Source organism: Taeniopygia guttata, chromosome 2 (genome assembly GCF_048771995.1).
Source record: "Taeniopygia guttata chromosome 2, bTaeGut7.mat, whole genome shotgun sequence".
In the NCBI taxonomy this organism is placed as follows: domain Eukaryota; kingdom Metazoa; phylum Chordata; class Aves; order Passeriformes; family Estrildidae; genus Taeniopygia; species Taeniopygia guttata.
In genome coordinates, this window is record NC_133026.1 from 31,753,404 (window position 1) to 31,775,890 (window position 22,487).

The 22,487-nt window shown below is 43.2% G+C and overlaps 1 protein-coding gene and 1 long non-coding RNA gene across 5 annotated transcripts in view; one reads left to right on the forward strand and one right to left on the reverse strand.

Annotated features, from left to right (window-relative positions):
* RAPGEF5 (Rap guanine nucleotide exchange factor 5) overlaps nucleotides 1-22,487 on the reverse strand; it is a 154,531-nt gene that overhangs the window by 48,238 nt on the left and 83,806 nt on the right. Inside the window, exons 10-11 of one of the 2 annotated variants that reach the window (XM_030264812.4) lie at nucleotides 15,080-15,183; nucleotides 14,654-14,742 (exon numbers count right to left, since the gene is read on the reverse strand). The exons of the other annotated variant lie outside the window; for it this stretch is intronic. Coding sequence (XP_030120672.4) covers nucleotides 14,654-14,742; nucleotides 15,080-15,183 — 193 coding nt within the window. The remainder of the gene's footprint in view (nucleotides 1-14,653; nucleotides 14,743-15,079; nucleotides 15,184-22,487) is intronic. 2 annotated transcript variants of the gene reach the window in all.
* Nucleotides 15,090-19,813, forward strand: LOC115493685 (uncharacterized). Of its 3 annotated transcripts, XR_012054546.1 has the most exons (4): nucleotides 15,098-15,214; nucleotides 17,768-17,863; nucleotides 18,072-18,212; nucleotides 19,360-19,813. It is a non-coding gene; the product is annotated as an uncharacterized lncRNA (long non-coding RNA). The 3 variants fall into 3 exon arrangements; XR_012054545.1 differs by having other exon boundaries at nucleotides 15,090-15,214; nucleotides 17,768-18,212; XR_012054544.1 differs by lacking the exon at nucleotides 15,098-15,214 and having other exon boundaries at nucleotides 16,074-18,212.

The following is a 22,487-nucleotide window of genomic DNA, read 5'->3' on the forward strand; positions in this document are numbered from 1 at the left end:
TTTATTAAACTGATTTGCTTATTCAATTAGTCATGAAAGGCAATTACAAAAAATTATTTTTTCTTACTATGAAGCAGTATGCTTTCTATATCACCACTGCTTAGCCCATGGGAAATCATCAATTATGCGATGACAGTCTCAGACTGCAATCACTTTGCCATGGCTGCAGCCTGGTAAACATTTCTGCTAGGTGCAACACTTCCTACAGCCTCTTTCAGGTTACAAAATAGTGAGCATGTATTTATTGCTCCTAAAGAGCCTGTCAAACAAGGTAGCAAAGCATCTTAAAGGAAGACTCTGAGGATTACATACCCCCCTTCAGCTAGATGAATACTTCATATATAAGAACTTCATATATAAGAACTTCATATATATTTAAAAGCGATTTTCCATGTCAGTTTTTAGAAACACATCACCGATTACAGTAAGCATACAGGAGCTGAAATTGATTCCTTAGGAGCTGCTGTTCTGAAGAGTAGCCCACATCCCAGAAGGACAATGAAATATAATATGCAAGCTCATTTAATCACTGTATCCAATTACAAGGAGGAATAAATCAGCACATACATGCCTATGTCTGAATTTTAAAAGGTAAATAGATCATGAATAGTCAAGCCAAATGCAGAGGAAGTGGTGCATTTGCTTCCCATTTGAAATTTTTTGTTCCATTAGGAGCTTGATTGTACAGAGCTGACATTGTCTGCAGTAAGGGGACACAAAACTCTGACATTCACCTCAGTGGAGTTTGCATATGGTCTAACCATAGACTTTCCTGGTCTGTCTGCCCTGATGCATACCCAGGACTCCCCTAAGTCACAGGGGATCAGAAGAGGAGCTGCCTTTCTTCCAAACACTACAAATAGCAGCACTCTGAGCACTCGCTCCTACCGTTTGCTGAAAACTCCCTCATCCCAGACCTACATGACCATAAGCTCCAGGAAGATCTGAATCCTCTCCATTTGTCAAGAAAACACAGTACAGCAGTTTCTTGCAAAGCTGATGGCATTTTCTTGTTTTCCAGATGCTTTTAGAAAACTGTTATCAAATATTTATTGTTCTTTGTAATCAAGAACATAGTTGTAACTTCCCAAATTACAACTTACTAACCTTGGCTCCCTAAACAAATTTCCTATCCATTAAACTATGATGTAACATCAAATGTCCCATGGCCCATTTCCATGTCAAAACCCTCACCCCAGAAGGGAGATTAGATTCTCAGTAATAATAACACAATCTGTACTCACACATAAAAGAAAATAACCTGTTCAAAGTATTTACATGAGCTGCACAAGGTCAGATCATGACATATTCACCTGGAGAGATGGGCCATCATGCTGGAAACAAAATTTCCTTCAAGCCAGTGATACTACATACAGCTCAGGAAAATGCCTTCTTGGCAATGGGAGAAGCCCAGTTTCAGCTGGCAGAGACCTCCCCCTGCCTACAGCTTTAGACTTCGCTTGTCCAACATGCCCAGGTTTCCCAACTGATCACATCCCAAAATCTCCTTGTGTGCTTTGGGGCTTCTGCCCACAGCAAACCTCAGAGGTCCCATGATGGCAATGGCTCCCCAGGTGTCACACTGCCCTGGGGAAGGGCTCTGTGCTCATCAGCAGCCCCAGCACTGATGGAGCCTGCAAGGCATTCACAAGCTGATGTGGCCTGGGAGTCCTACAGTGTGCAAGGAGAGCAAGGAGGGAATAGACAGTGTCCCTTTGCTTCCCTGGCCCTGCTCCAGGGACACCCAGGGGAGAGGACAGCGAGGAGCCCACAGCATGTCCTGGGCTGTCTCCTCACAACAGGCTGGGCTCCAGCAGGCCAGAGGTCCCGGTCTGTCTGTCCATCCTAAGAACCACCTGGCTGGCCCCACGCAGTCTCTTTGCTCAGTGCCTGCCTAGCTGAAGTGGAAGTGAGGAGGCATTTTGCCTGCCAGAAAGTGGGATGCATGTGTGCGCTGAATTGCTAAATCATCCCATTGTAGCCTCCCTGCCACTGCTTGATGGCAGGTACCAGGATGGAAATTTTCCACCTGCCTGTTAGAGTAAAACTCAACAGCCACAGAGACAGTTAACATCTACAGACATTAAGAGGAGAAGACGTAGTCACCTTATAGGCAAAATGTTTACATTTACCCATTCTTGGTGGTTTTCACATATTGGGGCAATACTGCTGCTTTAAGGCTTTCAATGAAAACCCTTTGACAATGGGGATCTGACAAATGCTATTTGTTTGTGGTTGTTTTTCACTGTCGTTTGTTTGCTTCCAGCTTGTGGCTGTGCATCCCCCATGATGTTACTAACAGTATCAACAAACAAAATCCCATGGACAAGGCTCCTATGGGACAGGGAATGAAATCCAACAAGGGTTTCTTTATTGTATTTATGCCGGGGCTCTGAATTCGTGGCTGAGAAAGAACAAAACCAAGATCTGGCTTTCTGGTTTTAACTGCAGTGGTTCCTAGAGAGAGGTCAACTAGCCCTAAATTCCAAGATATGGGTGTGAAGAGGGCTAAAGAAAGGCTGCTTGTGGAATTGGCAGAGCATTATGAGCAGTGAGAGGAGGACGAGGGATAATGGCAGGAGGAGGAGGCAGTGTGTAGAAAAAGGAAAAAAGGAAAGAAACTGAAAAGCAATAAAACGTGAAGTATAAAAGCCTCCAGCAGTCACAAGTCAGACAGCATGATTTCTCCATGATTATATCCCTCATTCTGACATTTATATCTCTATCAAAACTCAAGTTCAAGCAAAGGAATAAAATCACAATTCATGCCAAATGCCATAGCAAAAAAAACAATTTTTTTTATTATTAGCTTCCATCAAAATTAGACCCATCAATGCTGCCACTTTTTTTTACATTAATCTATTTTCCCCAAAATGTTTTTGCACTCTGTGTCCTAGTAGCCATCACATTTTCATGTCAGAGAGAGAGTATGATCTTGGTTTTAGATGGATCTCGTGAGCTTTCCTGAACTAAGACAAGGTCATCTCATGATCTCAGCCTGGCTTGGGAGATAGTGGTGTGAGCTGCTGCCACAGCTACAGCTTACATCAGTATTTTTCACCTTGCCTAGAAGATGGGACAAGTAATGGATTTTATTGCAGCAACTGATGCTGTTCTGAAAAGCTCTTTCTGTCAGTGCCAGCTATACTCCATGAGGGTAACTGACATCTCATGAAAAACCTTTGGCTGTCAAAGTGCTGTAATTCTACTCCTATTTCAATATTTGAAAGCATCAAAATTTATTCTAAAAAAACAAGCAGGACTGTCTCCAATGCCAACTACATAGACTCTCATAAAAGATGTTATACATCCTAAGTAATACCAAACTGGATCAAATCTTTCCCTCTAAAAAAAGCAACAGCAATTTACAGCCTGCATTATGAGCTTACCAATTGCAGTTAAAGCACAGAGCTTCTGAATTTATGCTCAATGCATTCTGCTCCATTATCTCCTTTTTATACAGGCTCCTCCTCTCTCACAAAAGCATTCCTACTACAACCATCTATTTCTACATGCAACAGCCAATCTTCTCCCTTGCCCACTAAAATCAAAACCTAGCAAAACATCACAAACCACCGCAGAACACTCAGCCAACCCCTTCCAGCACACAGCAAATTTGGCCTTTAGCAGCTGCTGTCTCATCTGCTCTTTTTCTCCCTTGCCCTTGAACATGCTAGAGAAGGCAGCAGCCACTGTTAGGGCAGGGCAGAGCTCTGCTGCACCTGGTAATCCAGAGTGTGCTGGCAGCAGTTTGCCAAGGCTCCAGACCTTCTCAAGCAATTGTGTTTATTCAGCTACACAGCAAGCAGAGGCACTCTGTGCTGTAATGCAGCCCAGGGTTCCCAGCTATTAAGGGAGGTCTTAAGAGCCCACAAAAAGCCCATTGGGAAATAGGCAGAAATCTATACCAATTAAAGGTTCACAAATAGGTCTCGGGTTGTGGCTTTTTGTTCTTAATCTCCCCGGGTGACCTCTGAGCCTAGGGATTTACAGAAAGCAGTAAAGTGGGAAAGAAAAGGACTGCATCAGTACACTGCACAACCAAGCATCACCTAACAGCAGTAATAGGGAGCATGACAGGGAGCCTCGTAAAGTAACAATCACTGTAGTTTGGGTATAGCCAAAACCAGTCCCACGCTTGCTCACAAAAAGACCAAGGCTGCTACTTCCATAGTACTGTGAAACTGTGTGGACTCAGGGCATGTTAAGAAGGATTGCGGGGGAAGGAGGAATTAACAGCATGAGAGTAAATTTAGTTCACAAGAGGGAAAAAAGCCGCTTTGAAGAACAGATTTCTTTCAGATTCTTAATACACAACCTCAAAGCACAGGTCTGCAGTGAATCCATCCTTCCACCCTGTGGGCGGGCAATGAAGGCGCTCTTTATATTCCTCAGAAAACGCTAATCTCACAAGCAAATCATTGTATTATAGCAACTTGGAGCACTGGAAACACTGGAATTCAAACTCTGAAGACAGCGCGTGAACTGTATTCTTGGACTCAGAGATACAGCAAGATGTCAAGATAGTTTTATCTTTTCAGCATTCTTACATAAAAATTCCCCCATTCCATAAAAGCCTTATTCAAAAAAAGAAAAATAAATTTAAAAATCAGAATTTCAGAGCACCATCTCTGAGCTTTGTATCATTACAGATCCTGCTTTCAGGAAGGAATGCTTTGCTGTATCCTGAGAACAAGGCTCCAACTCAACAACCATCACAGTAAGTGCTAATAGCAACACGGGAGTCACTAGTGTACAAACACCTACTGAGGTCAGCAGCTGGGGAATCTTGGTGTGACTGAAGAAGAGTACCTGGATGTCAGTGCACAGCTTTTCAACAGCTTTCAGATCAGGGTTTTATAGTAAAAGGCCTTAAGGAAGAAAAGGAGTGCAACACTAAGGAGTGAGAACAATAAGTGGGGGACCTGTAGTGAAGAGCCCCATGTTTGGGGTTCCTGAAGGACAAGGTGGTCTCTGGCTCCCGCTGAAGGAACAGGATGTGTGGACACCTTATAAGAAGCAGCAACGTTTCATTTTTATTTCATTTTTACAGTTCCAGTTCCTACTCTCACAGCTAACTGACCTGGCAGCCCACACACCATCTGTTGCTATTCCTCTTATGCTACTATCTTAAAAATCAAGTCCCACTTTTAATCTACTAGAAACAGCACTTTTTAGATAACTGTACATGTTTTATAGTCAGCTTCAGTGAGCCACATTCTGGGAAAATACGAAGCAGGGCTGTATCTGGGGGCTGAAAAGATCTAGAAAGCTGTGTCACCTCTGCAGCAGAGGTTATCCTCTCCCTTCATGTTCTTGGTGGTTTGATCAAATTTCTGCAGGGGAATGGATCTCTAGTAGACAGAAGTCAGCAAGAGCTACCACAGTTTAGATTCATTTCAGAATTTGGCTATGATTTTTTGCTAAGCTGCTGTTGACTTCTTTTGGTGTTCTCATGGCTCACTAGAGGCAGTATGACTTTAGTTGCAACAGAAGGTACCTGGCCTGTTTCATCTCCAGACCTGCAGCTGTGGAACTGACCTAACCTCCTGTGTATTATTTGAATCAGACAGGGAATCAACACAAGTGGTTGGCGTATATCTAAGATGACAGGTCTCTTGATGAGAGACATTTCTTTGGCATGACCCCTGTTCAGTGATTCAGTTTTCCCCTTTGACTTCGTGTCCTTCAGTCCAAATCTTCTGACCTGGGAAACACAAGTTATTTCTGCTACATTCGACACTGATCGGTCACACTTGAGTGATCAGAAAATGATTCAGACTAAGACAGAAACTAAGAAGCAACGTTTGCTATTCTTTTTACCACTAAAATGCAAGAATTTTTATAAAGTCTTCTCATAATTTTTTATCCCTTCCATGCACTTCTTGGCTTAGTACCACCAGATAACTAGGAATTATCAAAAGCACCATTCTGAAAAATATTCTACAGAAATACTTTTCAAATATACAAACATGTCTCTCAGCTACTTAACGCATCTGGCTATTTATAAATATACATATGACAATATATATAATTTCACGTATCTGAAATACTTTCTCCATTGATTTGGAAGTTACAGCACCTAGACTTCCAATGTTATGAGAGCAAAAGGGATGTTACAAATAACTGATTAAATGTCTTCAGGGTTACACTTCCAACAACCTTACCAAATTCCCAGTGTCATAACATCTTATCTTCCAGGTACCTCATCAAATTGCTTCTATCACCCAAGTTTATTTTGCAGTACAACAAACAAACATTTTCTGCCTTTTCTGAATTAGAAGCCTTTCCCACTGTCAAAATAAAATTACTTTTACCCTTAAAAATATTCTCCTGATAGACCTACACTTCCCAAATCTTTTCTGCTTAAACAACTAAGTTCATCAAAGACCCTGATATTGTCTACAAAGTACATCTTCATAATAAATGGTTTCACACTAGGCTTTCACGACAGTTCCTTATCACTTTCTCACATAGCAAAAGGTGACAACAGGCAATAATGAATCACCGAATTACAGGGAAAAGACTGAGAAACTGAGAAAACTAGGACAATTGGCTGTCAAATAAAATGGTAGCATTTTCTTCTGCTAATTTGGCTCAAACACAGAACATTAAACACTTGGGGCTCTAGTAGGTATTCTTGCATTGAGTACCAAAATAATGTATTTAGGTGCCTGCAGTGCACAAAGTGCCTCTTCGGTCCATGGCACACTGAAACCATGTGTTTTTTGGCGGCTACCTCAGTTACTTTCTCTCCCTGAAAGGCTCCAACTTGCTAAGTGTACTCACAGCATAAAGTATTTGCAGCAATGAACTGAAAAAATACCATCTGTATCTACAAAGACAGTCCTGATCATGCATAAGAGTGTTTATCATTCCCCATGTTGACTCTAGTTTCCCAGTCATTGGATACAACAGCGGGACAGTCAGGAGCAGCATTCCCAGACTCTGCCTTTCCAAAAGTTTGCCCAAACTAGTTTTAGTGCCCAAGTGCAAATAAACCCTTTTCAGCCCCCATGTCCTCATTTCTCAGAAAAAACTGTCTGAGCTCCTGACACAAGAGAGCATCTTAGACATACTCCCCTCGTTGGCTGCATTATCTCTGGCACTGCAGCATGTCTGTCTGTCTGTAGTGAGCCCCAGACACGATGCTCCTTCTGCAAGCTGATTCAGCTCACTACTGTGACAGAAAGTAATCCTATCAAAGGGGAAAAATAAAATTCCTATTAAGTTACCTAAATCTACTTGGCACAAGGTCAAGCCAAGCCTAGAAGAGGAGATGGGCTAGCATGGCAAAGTGCAGTTAGAGAATGCCAGACCTTCCCATTTAAGAAGCCAGTGTCACTGGTGGGAGCCTTGGTCCCAATTTCATGTTACCCAGAGCTCCAGCTTCTCTTGTCCCAGCTTCAGGTTCCACCATGCCATTCAGCAGAAAATGCTGCTGCCACTCTGCTGCAAACTGAACCGACAACTCACTCAGTTATCCCACCTATCTTACTATAATCTCTTAGATTCCGATTAATCCTTTCCAAACTGCAACATGCTGCATGTAATACTCTGGGTCAGAGCAAAGATCCTCATAAAAAGAACTAGGTCTTTGATAGAGGATGCCCAACAGAAGAAAAAAGAACTCAAAAAAAAAAAAAAATCCAGAGTTATCTTCCTCAGACACAACCTCCTATCTTCCATCAACAGCCAGGGTAGATTTTCCAAATGGGAAGTCATATTGTTATCACTGCAGTGATGGAGTTTTTGCCAGGATTTTGCCTAGTTTGTGTTTAAACCCTTCCAAATTTTGGCTTCCACAGAATACTCACAACAAGGAATTCCACAGTTTAGCTGTGCTTTATACTGTAAAACCACTTCACTTTGTATAAAGCAAATTCGTTATGTTACAAAACACTTGCCTCATCATGAGAAACAATGAACAATTTTTACGTCTCACCTTCCCCACACAATTAATAGTCTTGTAGGTCACCATATATCTCCTTTACCAAAAGCTGCCTTCCTACGATGACCAGACCTAGACTATTCATTCTTAGAGGTATTTAATCCGTAATTCTAATCACCCTTGCTGATCATTACTTCATTTTCAACCTGAGCTGGGGGAGAAGAAGAAATCATATTATACATTCCATATTTCACAGTTACACAATGGTATAACTGCAGCTCTTGCTTGGCTTCTTTTCCTGATTAGCCTAAATACTACTTGCCTTTTTAACCAGTGCTGATCAAAAATTTCCAAGAACCATCCACACTACCTCCATAGACCTATTTTCTACATGATAATAGTCAAGTCAGCACCCTGCTGAATATGTATAATAAGAATTTCCAATTCTTCATGGTAGAAAAACACATTACGTTGCATTTTTCAAACTTGGATCCCATCTGCAATTTTAACCTGCAGTAACACAGATTTTTATTCCTTTCATCTTTCAGCAGCCATAGGGCTGGCTTGAGGGGCCTGCTCCCAATTTATTTTCCCAGTTCTACACTGCCCCATTCTTACTACTTTCATGAGACTAATTTTGAGTTGGATCAGCTTCCTGATACAGCACAACAGCTCAAACAGGCAGTCAGATATGGGGATAATAGGGCATACAAGAACATCTTATATGGCCACCAAAGGTGAAACTATGGCTTGGTTTATCAGGAGACTCTCAACCATTTAATAAAACAGGAACATCTGTTACCTCAGATTTCATCCCACACTCAGCAGCACCCAGTCTTCAATGGAGAATTCCCTCCATTTTAAACACAGACAATTTACTCCTACCTTTCATCTTCTCTCTTTTAAGTAATTATCAGTCCTGAAAAGCATATCCTTCCTGATCAAAATGATCTTTAAATTTCTTTCAGGATTTTTGGCCAGGCACAATATCAAAAGCATTTTGAAAATATGAATATAAGATATAGGCACGCCAGATCATATATATCCTCATGCTCTTTCAAACATTTAACAGCCATACAGGATACACAAGATCTGAATGGTCTGCAAAAAATAATCCCCACATTTCCTGCTTCTCAGTATGTTTCTGTATGCATTTCTTCCTTCTGCATACTGACACCAAATTTCCCAGCACAAATTCACAGCTTCATGATGAAATTTTGCATCTAATCATACTCCTGCAATCAAGTCCAGCTGCTAAAGACACCAGTCCTCTCCTGCTGTCCTTACCTGCACTCCTCTCACTCCCTGCCACCCTCCCTGTGTCAGGGGAGCAAATTTTATATCACTGACAGATCAAGTGGGTCTTAAAACCAATAATTTAATATTTCCTAGGTTAGTATCATCTAGGACCAGATCTGCTACAGAATCTCATGACAGACTGTAGAAGCACAGAAGTACCGGCGGCAAGAGCGGCTGGGAAAGGCTGAGCTGCTTCTTTCAACTCCAGCAACAATTTAGGCTAGAATAATGTATTGATAAAATGACAACCTTATTACTTAGACACTCCTCAAATAGTACCATTTCTTTTAATTGGTATCACATTTTCCACCTTCCTCTGTCACTCAAGCTGCTTTATATGATAGATTACACACCACTGTTAGGAGTTCAGCAATTTCATATCAGAGTTCCTTTAGAAGTCTGCAGGGAGTAACATCTGATCCTGGTGATTTGTTACTATTCATTTTATTGATTTATTCTAAACCTACTTCTACTGACAGTCTAATTTAGAGATAGCTTAGACTCACACTGCATAAAGCAATGGTCCTCTGCAACAGCCTCCCCAGGTTCTCTCATATTGAACACTGATATATATTTAATATTTTTTATCTTTTCTGTTATTCTTACATTGATGTGCTCAGCTAAAATCTTATTCCTCTCCTATAAGCATGGCAGTAATATGAATTTAGCCCACTTATTTTACCAAATCTTCCTAAAACTTCAAGGAAAAGTTTACAAAATCCTTCAAAAATATGACATTTCATTATGAAGGACTGTTAAGAGGAAGGTTAGCAGGCATTTATTCTCTCCATGCTAAAACCTGGAAGGTAAGATCACAATGTGTTGGATTTATTCTTGTTGACATCAGTCCACATGCATCAGATACACTTACACTGACTGAGTGGCAGTCACAGGAGTACATTTTTCAACACCTTTTAATCATCAGTGAAAAGACAGTGAGCAAAAAACCTAATATCATCCTTCATAACTAAGAAAAAAATTATCAAAAGCAACCAGACCTTTTCTTCTTCTTAAACAAAAGACAATCTAGAAAAGGCAGAGCTTTTTCTCCCTTTTTCACAACTTCATTTAGCAGCTGACTACAGTCAGCTCATGAAAGATAGTACCATTCCCCTCCAAGGTAATGTACAGTTCCACAGAGGGTGCCACTGCCCAACAGCACAGCAGTGTCATTGGTGCAGTGTAGAAACGGAATGTGTTAAACAAAAGTAACTCTTACTACACAGGACTTCTAGGACAAATAGACATGGTCTGAAGGCCCCTCCCAAGGTGGTATGTTAAAATACTAAAGGTAAAACTCCTTCTGTATGACAGGGGAGAGTTCCCACTAATGCAAGGATCATGCACATTCCCGGGTAAGGTGACAAAGCAAGGTACAAAAAGTCATTATTCCTTTCTTTTCCTACTCCAAAGAAATCCAGATCATACTTATACTTTTCTGCCATTCTTTTAGCTATGTCATGAGGATTTGTCCTCTTTTTCTGTCCCTTTAATCTTTCTCCAGACCCTCCATCATTTGCCATCCCAACATCTGCAATAGCCTAACAAAATTGTCATGCCTCCCCCTTGTCACAATCCCCTTCACCCAGTCCACTACAAAGATACATCAGTTAATACCGACACCACCATGCTGTTCCAGTGGTACCATTCCATGTTTATTTCCTTTCTCCAGATCACACTTTCCCTCTGCCTCTTGCTCTCAAAGACTTTCACAAATTAATCTCTTCTCTATTCATTCCCTGAAATGAATCCTGTAGTATGGACGTAAAAGACATGTGATGTCAGCAGATGCAGTGGGGGAGATTATGTTCTACTTAGCAATGTTCTGCTTAAGCTGCCTGAGAGAGAGGGGCAACCCAATGGACTGATGGAAATGGTCTGAGAGATCCAGGCAGGCCTGGAGCAGTAGCAGTGGATGTGATGATCACTACATCATTCCAGAGACTGCCAAATGTTGAATGAAACCGCCACAAAGCAAGACAGCATGTTTGAACAGAGACCAGCTGGAGGGAACTCCAAAGATGACACTGGGATAATATCTAGAGAAGGAAACGCTGCTAACATCCAAGAAATAATGATTTTACATAAAAGAACAATGATTCTGAAATAAATGGTGTAGTCAATGGGAAGGGATTAGAGACCCTGAGATGCTAAGATTCGGCCTCTTGAAGATTAGTTGTTCAAATCCCCACCCTTGATGAGGATTAGCCCAGGAAGTGTGTTGTGCATCTTCACCTAGATACTGATGTATCTGAAGTGTATTTCTCTATTCAGGTCTTAAAACCTCAAACTGCACTCTAAAATGCACACTCAGCAGACATTCCCCAGTGATTCCAACCACCTTAGAGATGACTCAGAAAAGTTGTTTGTTACAGAAATTAAAAATTTCCATCCATCCCATAGCAGGAAACAAGAACAGTTTTCTTGGGGGTTGGCACTTTACATGTTGAAGTACCTCAGTGAAATGAAAACTTCCTCCCTTTGAGATGGAATGCTGACAGGCCTTTGTTAGTGGCAAGCCCAAATTAAAGGTGATATCCCAAGAACTCACATATACTCCCTGTCACCGTCATCACAAAAATCCCTCAGTCAAGAAACAGTTACTAAGTTAAGCCTAAAGAGTCTTGCAAACCTCAGGCTTTCCAGACATCCTGCCTATGGAAGTCACCAGAGCAATAGACTAGTCTAGCCTTGCAGATTGCAGTGTCCTCTTCAGGTGTCCTCAGCTGCTAAAACAGTGCTCTGCTATGTCACTGGCACTGGGATAACTCTTCAGGTTGGGTCCCCACCTGTTTATTATAGCAGAGTTTATTAAACTGAGTGCTTAAAGTGTCTTGCTGCAGGTTTAGCAGCAGCTGAAGGAAGCCTTGCAGACTGGCCTGGACACCAGTAAAATTTTCTCCAGACAAGCCCCAAAACTTGCTTTACTCTCTCACGTGCAAGCAGTGTCTGCTGACTTGGGCTAGAAAATGGAGGCTGGCTGGAGCAACCCGTGGCTCAGCCATGTCGGTGTTTGGAAAAGGCAGCGGTCCATGACCATGCCAGCCCCAGGAGAGCAGATTTTCTGTGAACAACCTTTGAGGGCTGCAGTTATAATTTGGTATACAAAGGGTGGGAATGAAAACATGCAGAGCATCCCTCCTTTGGAAGCAGTGCAAAGGGTCAAACAGAACAACAGCCCCTGTGCACCTTCGAATATAAGAACAGCCCTTGCTCTCGTTCTTTACAGACACAAATAAGGAAACTGGATTGGGGCTACAGGGAAAGCAACAGGCCACGGAAGTCATCCTGGAACTGGCAAACAGACAGCAGGAGCAGAAGCTGGGTACAACAACATGGTCCTTTCATGTTCTGTGAAGCTATGCGTGCTAAAACACAAGCCTGAGGGGCTCTGCAACTCGATCATTCTCTGAGACGGGCCAGATTGGCACTAGAAAAAAATACAAAACCCAGTAAATCCAAGTACCCAAACGGCAGAAGGATGCCTTCAGGTACACACACAAAGCTGTACATATGCACAATCAACATCCCATACTTCCTCATGCTAAAGGCAACTGAGTATGCAAAAGAAGCTGGTAAAAACCATTACAGGGCATCCCTCTCATAAACCATTAACTCCTAAAGTCTTTCATTTTGATGAAGTTCTGTATTACCAGATTGATCAAGTCAGAAGAAAATGGTATCTGAGGAACTACCCTCGAAGGAATGGAAGGCTGCTGGGCAAGTTTAGCACACATCTTTGTGATGGCAAAAAACCAAAGGCACAGCTACTTTGTTCTGCTCCTGGGATCCAGTTAACCGTGGCTACAGGGCAGAGCCTAATTGTTTCTTTCCAAAGGAGCTAGGATAAGGCAGAGGTGAGGGAAGCTTATCAACCTTTAAATACTTTACCATCTGCTAAGAACCAAGCAAGTAATGGTTTTAACATTTGCTTTGAGGACAGTTTACCAAACTCTATATACAACAAAAAGACCAGCTTAGGAACAGCCTCTCTGTGATGTGAGGGAGAGAGAGTAAAGAGATAAAAAAAAAAAAGGTAGTACATGGGAGGATATATACAGCATCTAACACTTTACATAAGGCGTGCTTTGCTTTTACAAACACCAAAATATAATGCATATCACTACTGAAAGTATCATTGTTTTCCAGCAAGATTGTGAGCTTATAAAATAAGATGAAGCAGACTATAAAGACTGGTAGCTGATGTTCCCCAATCTATGTGTGATAAACATTAATGAAAAAACTTATTCTATTCCAATACTTGACCTTAAAAGGCCAAGGAAGCATCCTCACCACACTGCCTACAAGCCGGTTCAAGTAAATTACACCTATAACTAGCCTACTGCATCTGTGGAAGGAAGACAACCACAGCCTCTCTCTGCACTAAATATTAATGTCTAGGCAGACAAAAGCAGCACTAGGAACACTGTAATAATATCACTGGCAGACACGATGTGTTTCTTTGGGGCACTCACACATCAGCACTAGGAATATGCCTGTTGTCCCACATTAAACTAATGACTTGTTCTGAGACATTCCTCTGGGAATCACAGTTGTTATTTATATTTTCAGGCATTTAAAGGATTAAAGTGTGTTTATTCTTGGTAATCTCATTTGTAGAGAAAGATATATACAGGCATCAGGAGTATGCATTTTAAGCCTGTTGGGAATGACCAAATACAGAGTGCCGTTGGCAGCCACCTACCCTCTCTCCTCTTAAGTATTCAGGACCTCCAAAAGTCTCACCAGCCTGGCTGCTTCCATTAAAAGTATCTATGAATTGCAGGTTATAGGCACTTCTAATAAACTACTCCATGAGCTCTTGGTGACAACAAGATGTGCATATAGCCAAGAGATCCAGCTGGAAATTAAACTGCATGCATGTCAAGTAGCCCCATTCATATAAAATTGCTCTAGGCTGCAATGAAATATGACTGGTTGAAGACAAACAAGTAGAGCACTGGGCAATACGGTGTTCCCCGGGCTATGAGGAAATTTATAAGCCGCTTTAATGAAACAGATGTGCCAAAGTACTGGGGTGGTGGCAAAACGAGTGGCTGGCCAGGAGCTGAGGCGCGCTGCAAGCATCCGGATACAGGATGGATACAGGAACAGCTGCAGGCTGCGAGGGATGGCAGCCCTGTCTGCAGAGAGACGGTGCTGTACAAAGCCCGCCCTGCCCCGGCGGCAGCCAAAGCCGAAGGTAAACCGGTTCAAGTTGCTGCCGAGCGGCTCCGCTACCGCCGGCGCTCCTGCCCCGGGGCCGGCGCCGCTCCGCCACCGCCCGGCTGCCGCGCCACGCTCGGGGATTCCTCCCCGCATCGCCCCGGCAGCACGCCCGGCTGGCAGCGGCTTTCTGCCGGGCGTGCCCGAGCGATCCCCGCGCCGCTCTGCCGGCACCGGGACCGGCACCTCTCCCCCATCCCCGGCCGCCGCCGCCTCCCCGCCGGGCTCGCTCCTTACCCGTCTCTTTGTCCTGGGCGGCTTCCAGGTGCAGGTCGCTGAGGAGATGCTCCAAAATCTTCTCCGGCGTCCCCGACACCACCACGTATCTGTCGGAAAGCAGAGAGTCCCCGGAGTCATCCTCGGTGGAGGACTGCGAGCGGCTGCTCCACTCGTCCTCCTCGTCCTCCTCGTCGATGTACTTGAAGTAAGGCACGTCGAAGGTGGGCAGCGGCCGCTCCCCGCCGCGGCCCGCCAGCGCCTCGGGCACCCGCGCCCTGCCGCTGCCCATGGCGCCCCGCTCCCTGCGCGCCGCCGCCCGGCCCTAAGCTCCCCCCGCGGGGGCCATCGCCCTGCCGGGGCCGCGGGCCGCGCCCCGCCCGCCGCCGCCGCCGAGCCCGGCCCGGCCGGCCCAGCCCCGCACGCCCGGAGCCGCGGAAGCCTTACCTCCCGCGCCGCTCGGGGGCCGGGCTGCGTGACCACACCTTCCGCAGCACCAGCGCCGCGCCGGCCGCCTCCCGCGCCCGCTCGCCGCCGCCTCCATCGTCCACCTTCCGTGCACAGAGGGACAGAGAGAGCGCGGTCAGTGCCCAACGCGCTCGGGGCTGGGGCTGGGGCTGCCATCCCGCCGCTTGCGGGAGCCGCCGCCGGAGGCTTAAACTGGGGAGGGGGCTCTTTGCACCCCGGGACAGGGAGGCGGAACGGGCTCCCTTTGTGAGAGGCACTGGGCTCCGTGTGCTGGATTTTAATTTACAGAACCCAGCGAGAGGGGGGCTTTGAATATGCGGGTTTCCGTGTCCCCAAGGTGATGGTTTGTTTAATTCCCAGACAGTCAAACAAAGCAGAGGACAGGTAACAATAGTCTGAAAGCGGCAAGTGCTCCTGAGCGTGACAGTAATAGAGAGGCAGAATACACCTTCTCTAAACCTTCTCCACTGTGCTTCAGTAAAGGCAATACAAACAGTGGAGTAGGCATGTAATGTGTACCTCTGAGCATCTCCTAAAATACTCCCTGTACGGATCTCCCTTCTTTTCAACAACTTTTTAACTTGGGAAACAAACACCCCCACAGAAAGTTCAGCCCAGTGACCGCTGTATGTGTGAATCTTGGCTAAGCTGCGGTTTGTACACCGAGTTTCTCCCTCTGCGCTCCCTGAAAGGGAAGGGAGGTGAGCCCCGCTCCATTTGTGCACACGCAGCCCGCAGCCCCAGCGCAGCCGGAGCCAGCTGACTGAGCAGTGCGGAGATGAGGGATGAGGGCTGGCTGCTGACTGAGCAGGGCGCATTGAAACGCGGCGGCTGCCGGAGAGCGGCGCGCAGCCCCCTGCGAGATCCTCCTGGCAGATTCAGTCACCGCAGAGTGAGCGACACAAAAGAGGCAGCTGGTTCAATGCAAGTACATCCCAGTAGGTGCTGTTCCTCTAATTCTGACCTGGTTTAGTTATATTGTTCAGTATGCCAAACACACATATGAAGGCCATACGTGTAGTACTCAAAGAAGAGAAAACAGCATTTATGCATGAAGTGTACAGTATCCAGCAGTGAAAAAGACTTCTAATGGGTTAGATAGAAATTGTTAAGGAGCAGAGCTACCTTGGCATAACAAGGGAGAGAAACCACTTTATGATTCCTCTCTCTATTATTTTATTTTTTATTCCGAGACCCAGTGAATCTGACTGCTACTTCTGGTTGTCACTGTGGTGCAGACATGCCCAAAGATGCAGCCCCTGCCCTGAAGAAGTTTTCTTTATCAGTAAAGAACATGTAGAGTTGATCTATTAAATTTCTGCAAGGTCAGAAATACAGGTACTGAGCCAATTAATATCAGATATTCATTGTAACACTCCCAGGAGACATTACTGAGCAGCCACGTTACAAGAATACTGATGCATAATTGTAATCTTCCATTTCACTGGCCATGTTTTTTTGTTGCCTACATATTTGAAAAACTGCAATGAAATAAGCAGCAAAAGAGAAGGAGAGGAAGAACAGGCACATCATTAAAGCAATTCAGTAAAAGGGAGGTTTATCCAAACAAATAAATTGCTCCATTTCTCTGTCTCTTCTCTGGCATTTCCATCCTCTAAAATAGCCCTGATCCTCATTTCCCTGTGCTCACTGACATTCCAAACTGCAGCACGTGGAGAATGTATGTGATGTATGGTGCTGTATTTGTACAAGCCATCTATTTCCTCATATATGGGAATGGATTTTAAGCACACCCATATACATTACATACATGAGCAGCTGGCAGCAAATCAACAGGGAGCACTGGGAGGGTGAAAGCTCTTTCATACTGAAAGGACATTAACAATGGTTGGTGTGGAAGACAGTGTTTCCCCTTCAGCATCTCACTAGGCAGAAATATTTTCAAAAAACCTTTGGAGTAGGTGTTAGCAAATTTAGAGCATAAAGTGCCCCAAAACTAAGATTTTCATAAGGCTCTTCCTCTTGTTCTTGCCTCTTTTAGTAATTACAAGGAAGAGAAAAATCAATCTATTTTATCAAAAATTGGGCAAAACTAAGGCCAATTGGGTTCAAGTTGGATTTTCATTACCTATAATAAATATTTCCCTGAAAAAAGGAGAGGAATAGAGAATTTCTTTATTTTGCTATCTTATATCAGAAAAAATTTCACTTTAAGGGAAGAACTACTATTTCATTAAACCTCCACTTATACATTACATATTTTTGTGTTCAGTCAGGCCCTTTAATCATACAACAAGCCACAACAATTAACCTGAACAAAGCAAAGCACATAGGCAAGTCCTACATATTTTCAGATGAGGAGGATGCAAGGGGCCCCCAAGTGACAGCGGCGTGTACTGAAGGGCAAGGCAGCACCCTGGCCGAGTCCCTGAAAGTCAGCAGACTGACTCAAGAGACGTTCTCATCACGCTTCCAATTAACAACGAAGCCTTCCAGCAGTTTTCCAGACCTTCACACAGCCCTTGCAACCTTCGCCGGCCGTGCAGGGGAACAGAGGCACAGCATCACCGTCTCTCATTTTATGGCTGGGCAGAAGGATCGGGGCAGAGAGACCACCACAGAATCCCAGTTCGCTTGGGTGATGCTATGCTGGCACCTGGACTTTGAGTCCCCCACACTGACTATCTGGTATTTATTTTGCTCCAGGGCAGTGGGTAGGAAATGACTCCCAGTAGCCTTGATCAGAAGACATTTGGACTTGAGGTGGGACAGAAAGAGGTAGAGTACCAAAATTCTGCAGAGGTAAACTGCCATCTCACTTTACATGTGGCCTTATGCACACTCTCTCTCTCTCATCTGTACCTTCAAAAGCACCATTCACATCCTGTTAGGATATTATAATCAATCCATGGTGCACATTACCCATCACAATGAAATTTAGCTAGCTCTGCATCTGTCAGCCACTATATTTCACATTTATTACAGCTTTTAATTAATCATCTCTTGATAGCTAAACACAGCACTATCAACCTCGATGTCAGTTCCCAGCAGGAGTTTCAAGTAAACAGCAAGGTTCTCTGGACTCAGTGGATCTTCCAACCAATATTATAGCCAATTTTCCACTCCTCTCATCCATCTTTCTAATACTGAGGTAAGCCATTTATCTCCTGGGTAATATATTTTAACAGCAGACAAGTGCTACCTTTATTTTCAGCATGAAAGGAGCCCTGGGGTGGTATAAATATTTATATGCTTATAGGAATGAAACAGCTGGAAGTCATTGCTTAGCGGGCCTCAACTTGTGAGTTACACTTTGCATGAGTAGGACTATGACCCCTGAATTAGCACAGAGGAAGAAGGAAGCAGAAGGAACCCATGGCATTGTTGAAAACAGCCACAGTGGGCTGCCTTCCTTATGGAAGCCATTAGGTTTCTAGGTTATTTGCAATTGGCAGGGAAATATACAATCTGTGGCCAAAGCAACTGATAACTTTGGTATCAGGGATATTTCTGAGTTCCTTTCATTCCTGAGTTTGGCCTTTTAATTAATTTTAAAAGGATCCAACATCCAGAATGCACTGCCTCCTCTCTTCCTGTGAGAAATCTCTACTACTAGAAATAGATTTAAAAGCTGATCTGCTTTCCACCAGCTTTCTAACAGAAAAAAACATTATGCTCTGCAACAGACAGTATATTCAGAAGCCTGCTTCACTGAAAAGAAAATCCATGCTCACATAATTACTCCAGGACAGGAGTGCAAAGATTAATTTCTGTATCTGTGTTAGCCATTACCAAAGTGCCTGTTATGCTGGAACATCCCTAACCAGCAATGCAAACTATGCATTTCCTAATGACAGAACTTTTGTTCAACATCTCTTCACCTGCTTTTTTAAAAAAGGAATCAGACCCAGAGCTGCCCCAACCAATACCAGAGCCAGACAGATTCACACAGTGCCAGTTTCAGTGGGTAAAAAAGTAATACAGGAACTAAGAGTTAACCTATAAGGCACCCATAAACTTTAATGAAGCATGGAAAATCCAGTGCACAGACAGATTTTCCTGCTGCCAAACAATTAAGCAAAGGCAAAGAGAATCTTCTTTGGGCAACATGCAACAAAGCAAACTTTACATAGACTATCTGCTTCAAAATCACATTAAAGGACAAAGAAATTGCCTCTTCTAGAAGTTATGGAGGGCAGGAACATTTTGTTTTCCTAACATAATTTGGTAAAACTGACTCAACACAATCAGATAATGTCAATCACTTCTGCCTCTATGTCTTTTGATGCTGGTGCCAGCTCATGCCCTTGAGAGGTACGGGAAAAGATGTACGAAGAGGATTCCCAGGGCTGTTTGTGTTCTGAAGAGGAGACCGCTCCCCTCAAGGAATTTAAGGAGCTTCCCTGTGCACACAGGAACATATCCAAGCAGTGTGAAACACAAGAGCAGACTCAGGAAGTGGGGTCAGAAGAACAAGTGTAGAGAGGCTTTGACTGCCCATGCAGGGAAAGTTCTCAAATTGGTGACAGAGCCTGACAAAAGCCACAAAATAACAAGATCCTCATTTCCAAAGACTAACTGTTTTGCTGGGCAGGTGTCTTTTTGCTTGGATGTTATAATGTCTCTTGTATATGTGCTATCCATGCAAAAGAAGAACATGAAAAAGACAGAAAAGTCAAAAAACTGAGAAACATTGACTGTAATCGTTGTATTATCTAATGTAGTTCCTTTGAATAAAACACTTTTTTTTTTTTTAATCTATCCTGCTCCATCCCTACACCTCTTCCTTGTTCAGCGTATGTTGAGACTTACCTTGGAGACTGGGTCCAAGCTAAGACAAAAGGCCTTTGCGGTGTGGCATTGAGGTGTGCCCACTGAGGACTAGGTTGGACACACCAAAAGTGACAGAGCTAAATCTCCATCCTGGCTCATTGCATCCTACAAGCTCATTACATCCTACATTCTGGTTGTAACAGCCAGGAGCTGCAGCTGTACAGAAAGCCCTTCAAGCTCTGGCTGAACCACGCTTGGAGCTTCTAGAGCCTTCAAATATTAACCTCCAGAGCTCTAGAAACTCTTTACAGAGGTGGTAGAAACTGCATTTTTTGCCCTCTAACTTGGGTCATATTTGGGCAAATATTTATGAAGATGGCAAAAAAACTGCAAAGGAATTTCAGATCCCACCTCAGAATAATAAGGGAATAAAGCTTTTCAGAGAACTACTACCATTTTTTTTTTTTATATAGAAAAACAGGATTTACCCCTAACTTCACTCTTAGCTGCTTCTGAACAATGTTGACTGCATTTTTTATTATAGAATTACATAGGCTGACGCAGACACCTTTCAGAACAAACAGAAAATATACAACAACTTCTAGAAGCAATGAAAAATGAAATCTTGCAATGTGAGACATTTGCTAGTGCTAATAATAGACAATGAGGTGAGTCCTGGATATAAAATATAGGCACACTTATACTGCAAACATAAAAGAAAGGGAAAGGAAAAAAAAAAGACCAAACACATTCTATTAACAGATCTAAGATACTTTCACTTTCAGGCAGCTTCTATGAAGACTAAAGGTGATAGCCTTCTTACTTCCGTGTGTTTCTCCCTGGAACCTGTTATTGTGGAAACTGTAAAATTAGATCTAAAGTCAGCAAAATACAAACATGTACAAAAATTCCTCTATTCTTTGCAGGCTATTCTCCTTAATTTGACAAAAAAATGGAAGTGAACAGATCACAATTCACATGAGGGTGGATGACAATATCTCTGATCTCTGTGGATAATCCATCTCAGAATATGTTACTGCATTTCACAGAGTTTTAAGAGAGATTAAAATCTGTATTAAGATGTTTGATTCACTTTCAACTACCACAGAAGAAAAGCTTTCAAAGTCACCAGTACAGTTCAACCCCACTATGTAAGGAGGAGACCAGTATTTTTTCTGCAGCGGTTACCCTCTCTTAATTTTAGAAAGATGAAAATTAAAAAAATTGTTACTACTCTACCTCAACTTAAAATATGAAAACATGAAAGGTTTTCAATGGGACTGCTTGTTTTGAAGTTGCAAAATAACCACTTTTTCCAAATATCAAGGGGAAAATTACCTTAAAGGACTGCAGGATCATCAACAGAAGTTTGTCACATGGCAATTCTTAAGCATAAAAAAAATGTTACCTAAGGCTGTGTTATTTCATTTCACTACAAAATACAGGTCATAGGATATACATATTGCGTTTTATTATTTTTTCTGATGTCATGATCTTTTCCCCAGTTCTCTGTACTCTAATATTTTTGTTTTCCCCTGCAGTTGTTTATCCCTTAATGAAAGTGGGCTAACCACAGTATACTGGTAGAAATTGACTAATGACATTAACATGCCTCACACAGTGATTTTGTTTTGACTCTCCGGGACTTCTGACTGGTCTGTAAAACCATAAAACACTCTAAATTTTCAACCACAACCTCCCTTCAGGAAAAAGCACCCAGGCATTGTACCAAAACTTCCTAGTGGTCTCACACTGAGCTATCAGTCTGACAGATGCACAACAGCAACATTCGGCTTAGCACAACCTTCTCTGAAATTTATCAGCTACACAAATGGTGATAAAATGGGCACAAGCCACAGCACAGGAAAAAAAAAAAAATCAAAATCCTTTGTTGCTGAAGCCGGTTTTGAATCCTGTGTCTGATAATGCACAGAACAAGCCTTTTTAGAAAAACTGTTGGTGCTGTCATCTGCATACTGAGCATCCACAGCAAAGGCAACGTTCATAACAAGTTATCCTTGTAGAGGGGTCAAAAGGACAGTGCTGGTAGAACAGAGATGACAGACAACAGGCATCAGGGAAAAGATTAATATCCCTACACAGTCATACATCAAGGAACACAATTTTTGCCTGTAATCCCAAAACTGCTGAGAGTAGGATTATTTCTGCTTTCTCTATTACTAAGAAGAAAGAAACCGCTCATGGGAATAGGGCACTGCTAAATGCCAGTCCTTATGTGAGCTGAAGGGTTGCAGTCAGGTCCTAAGGGAAAAAAAACCCCAAAAGCTCAGTTGCATAATGTTCCCAAGCAGTCGTCCAGCTACAAGCTGGGAGGGGGGGGGGGGGGAGGGGTTCATTGTGCACGCCAGTTAAAAATATGAAAAAAGTTTGTGTAGTTAAAGAAAGGCAAAAGAAGTGAAAAAAGAGCAAGCTCACGAAGTTTTCACAGAATCATAGAATTGTTTATGTTGGAAAAGACCTTTGAGATGAAGTCCAGCCACCAGAAGGTTCACAGTTAAAAAGGAAAAAAAAATCTTAATATTCTTTGGAAAATAACAGAAGCATAAAATCCATGACTGAAAGCAGGAATCCTGGTGTACACTTCCTGTGGCACACTTCGATGGTGCTGGGCCGCAGTACAGTTGCAGATACA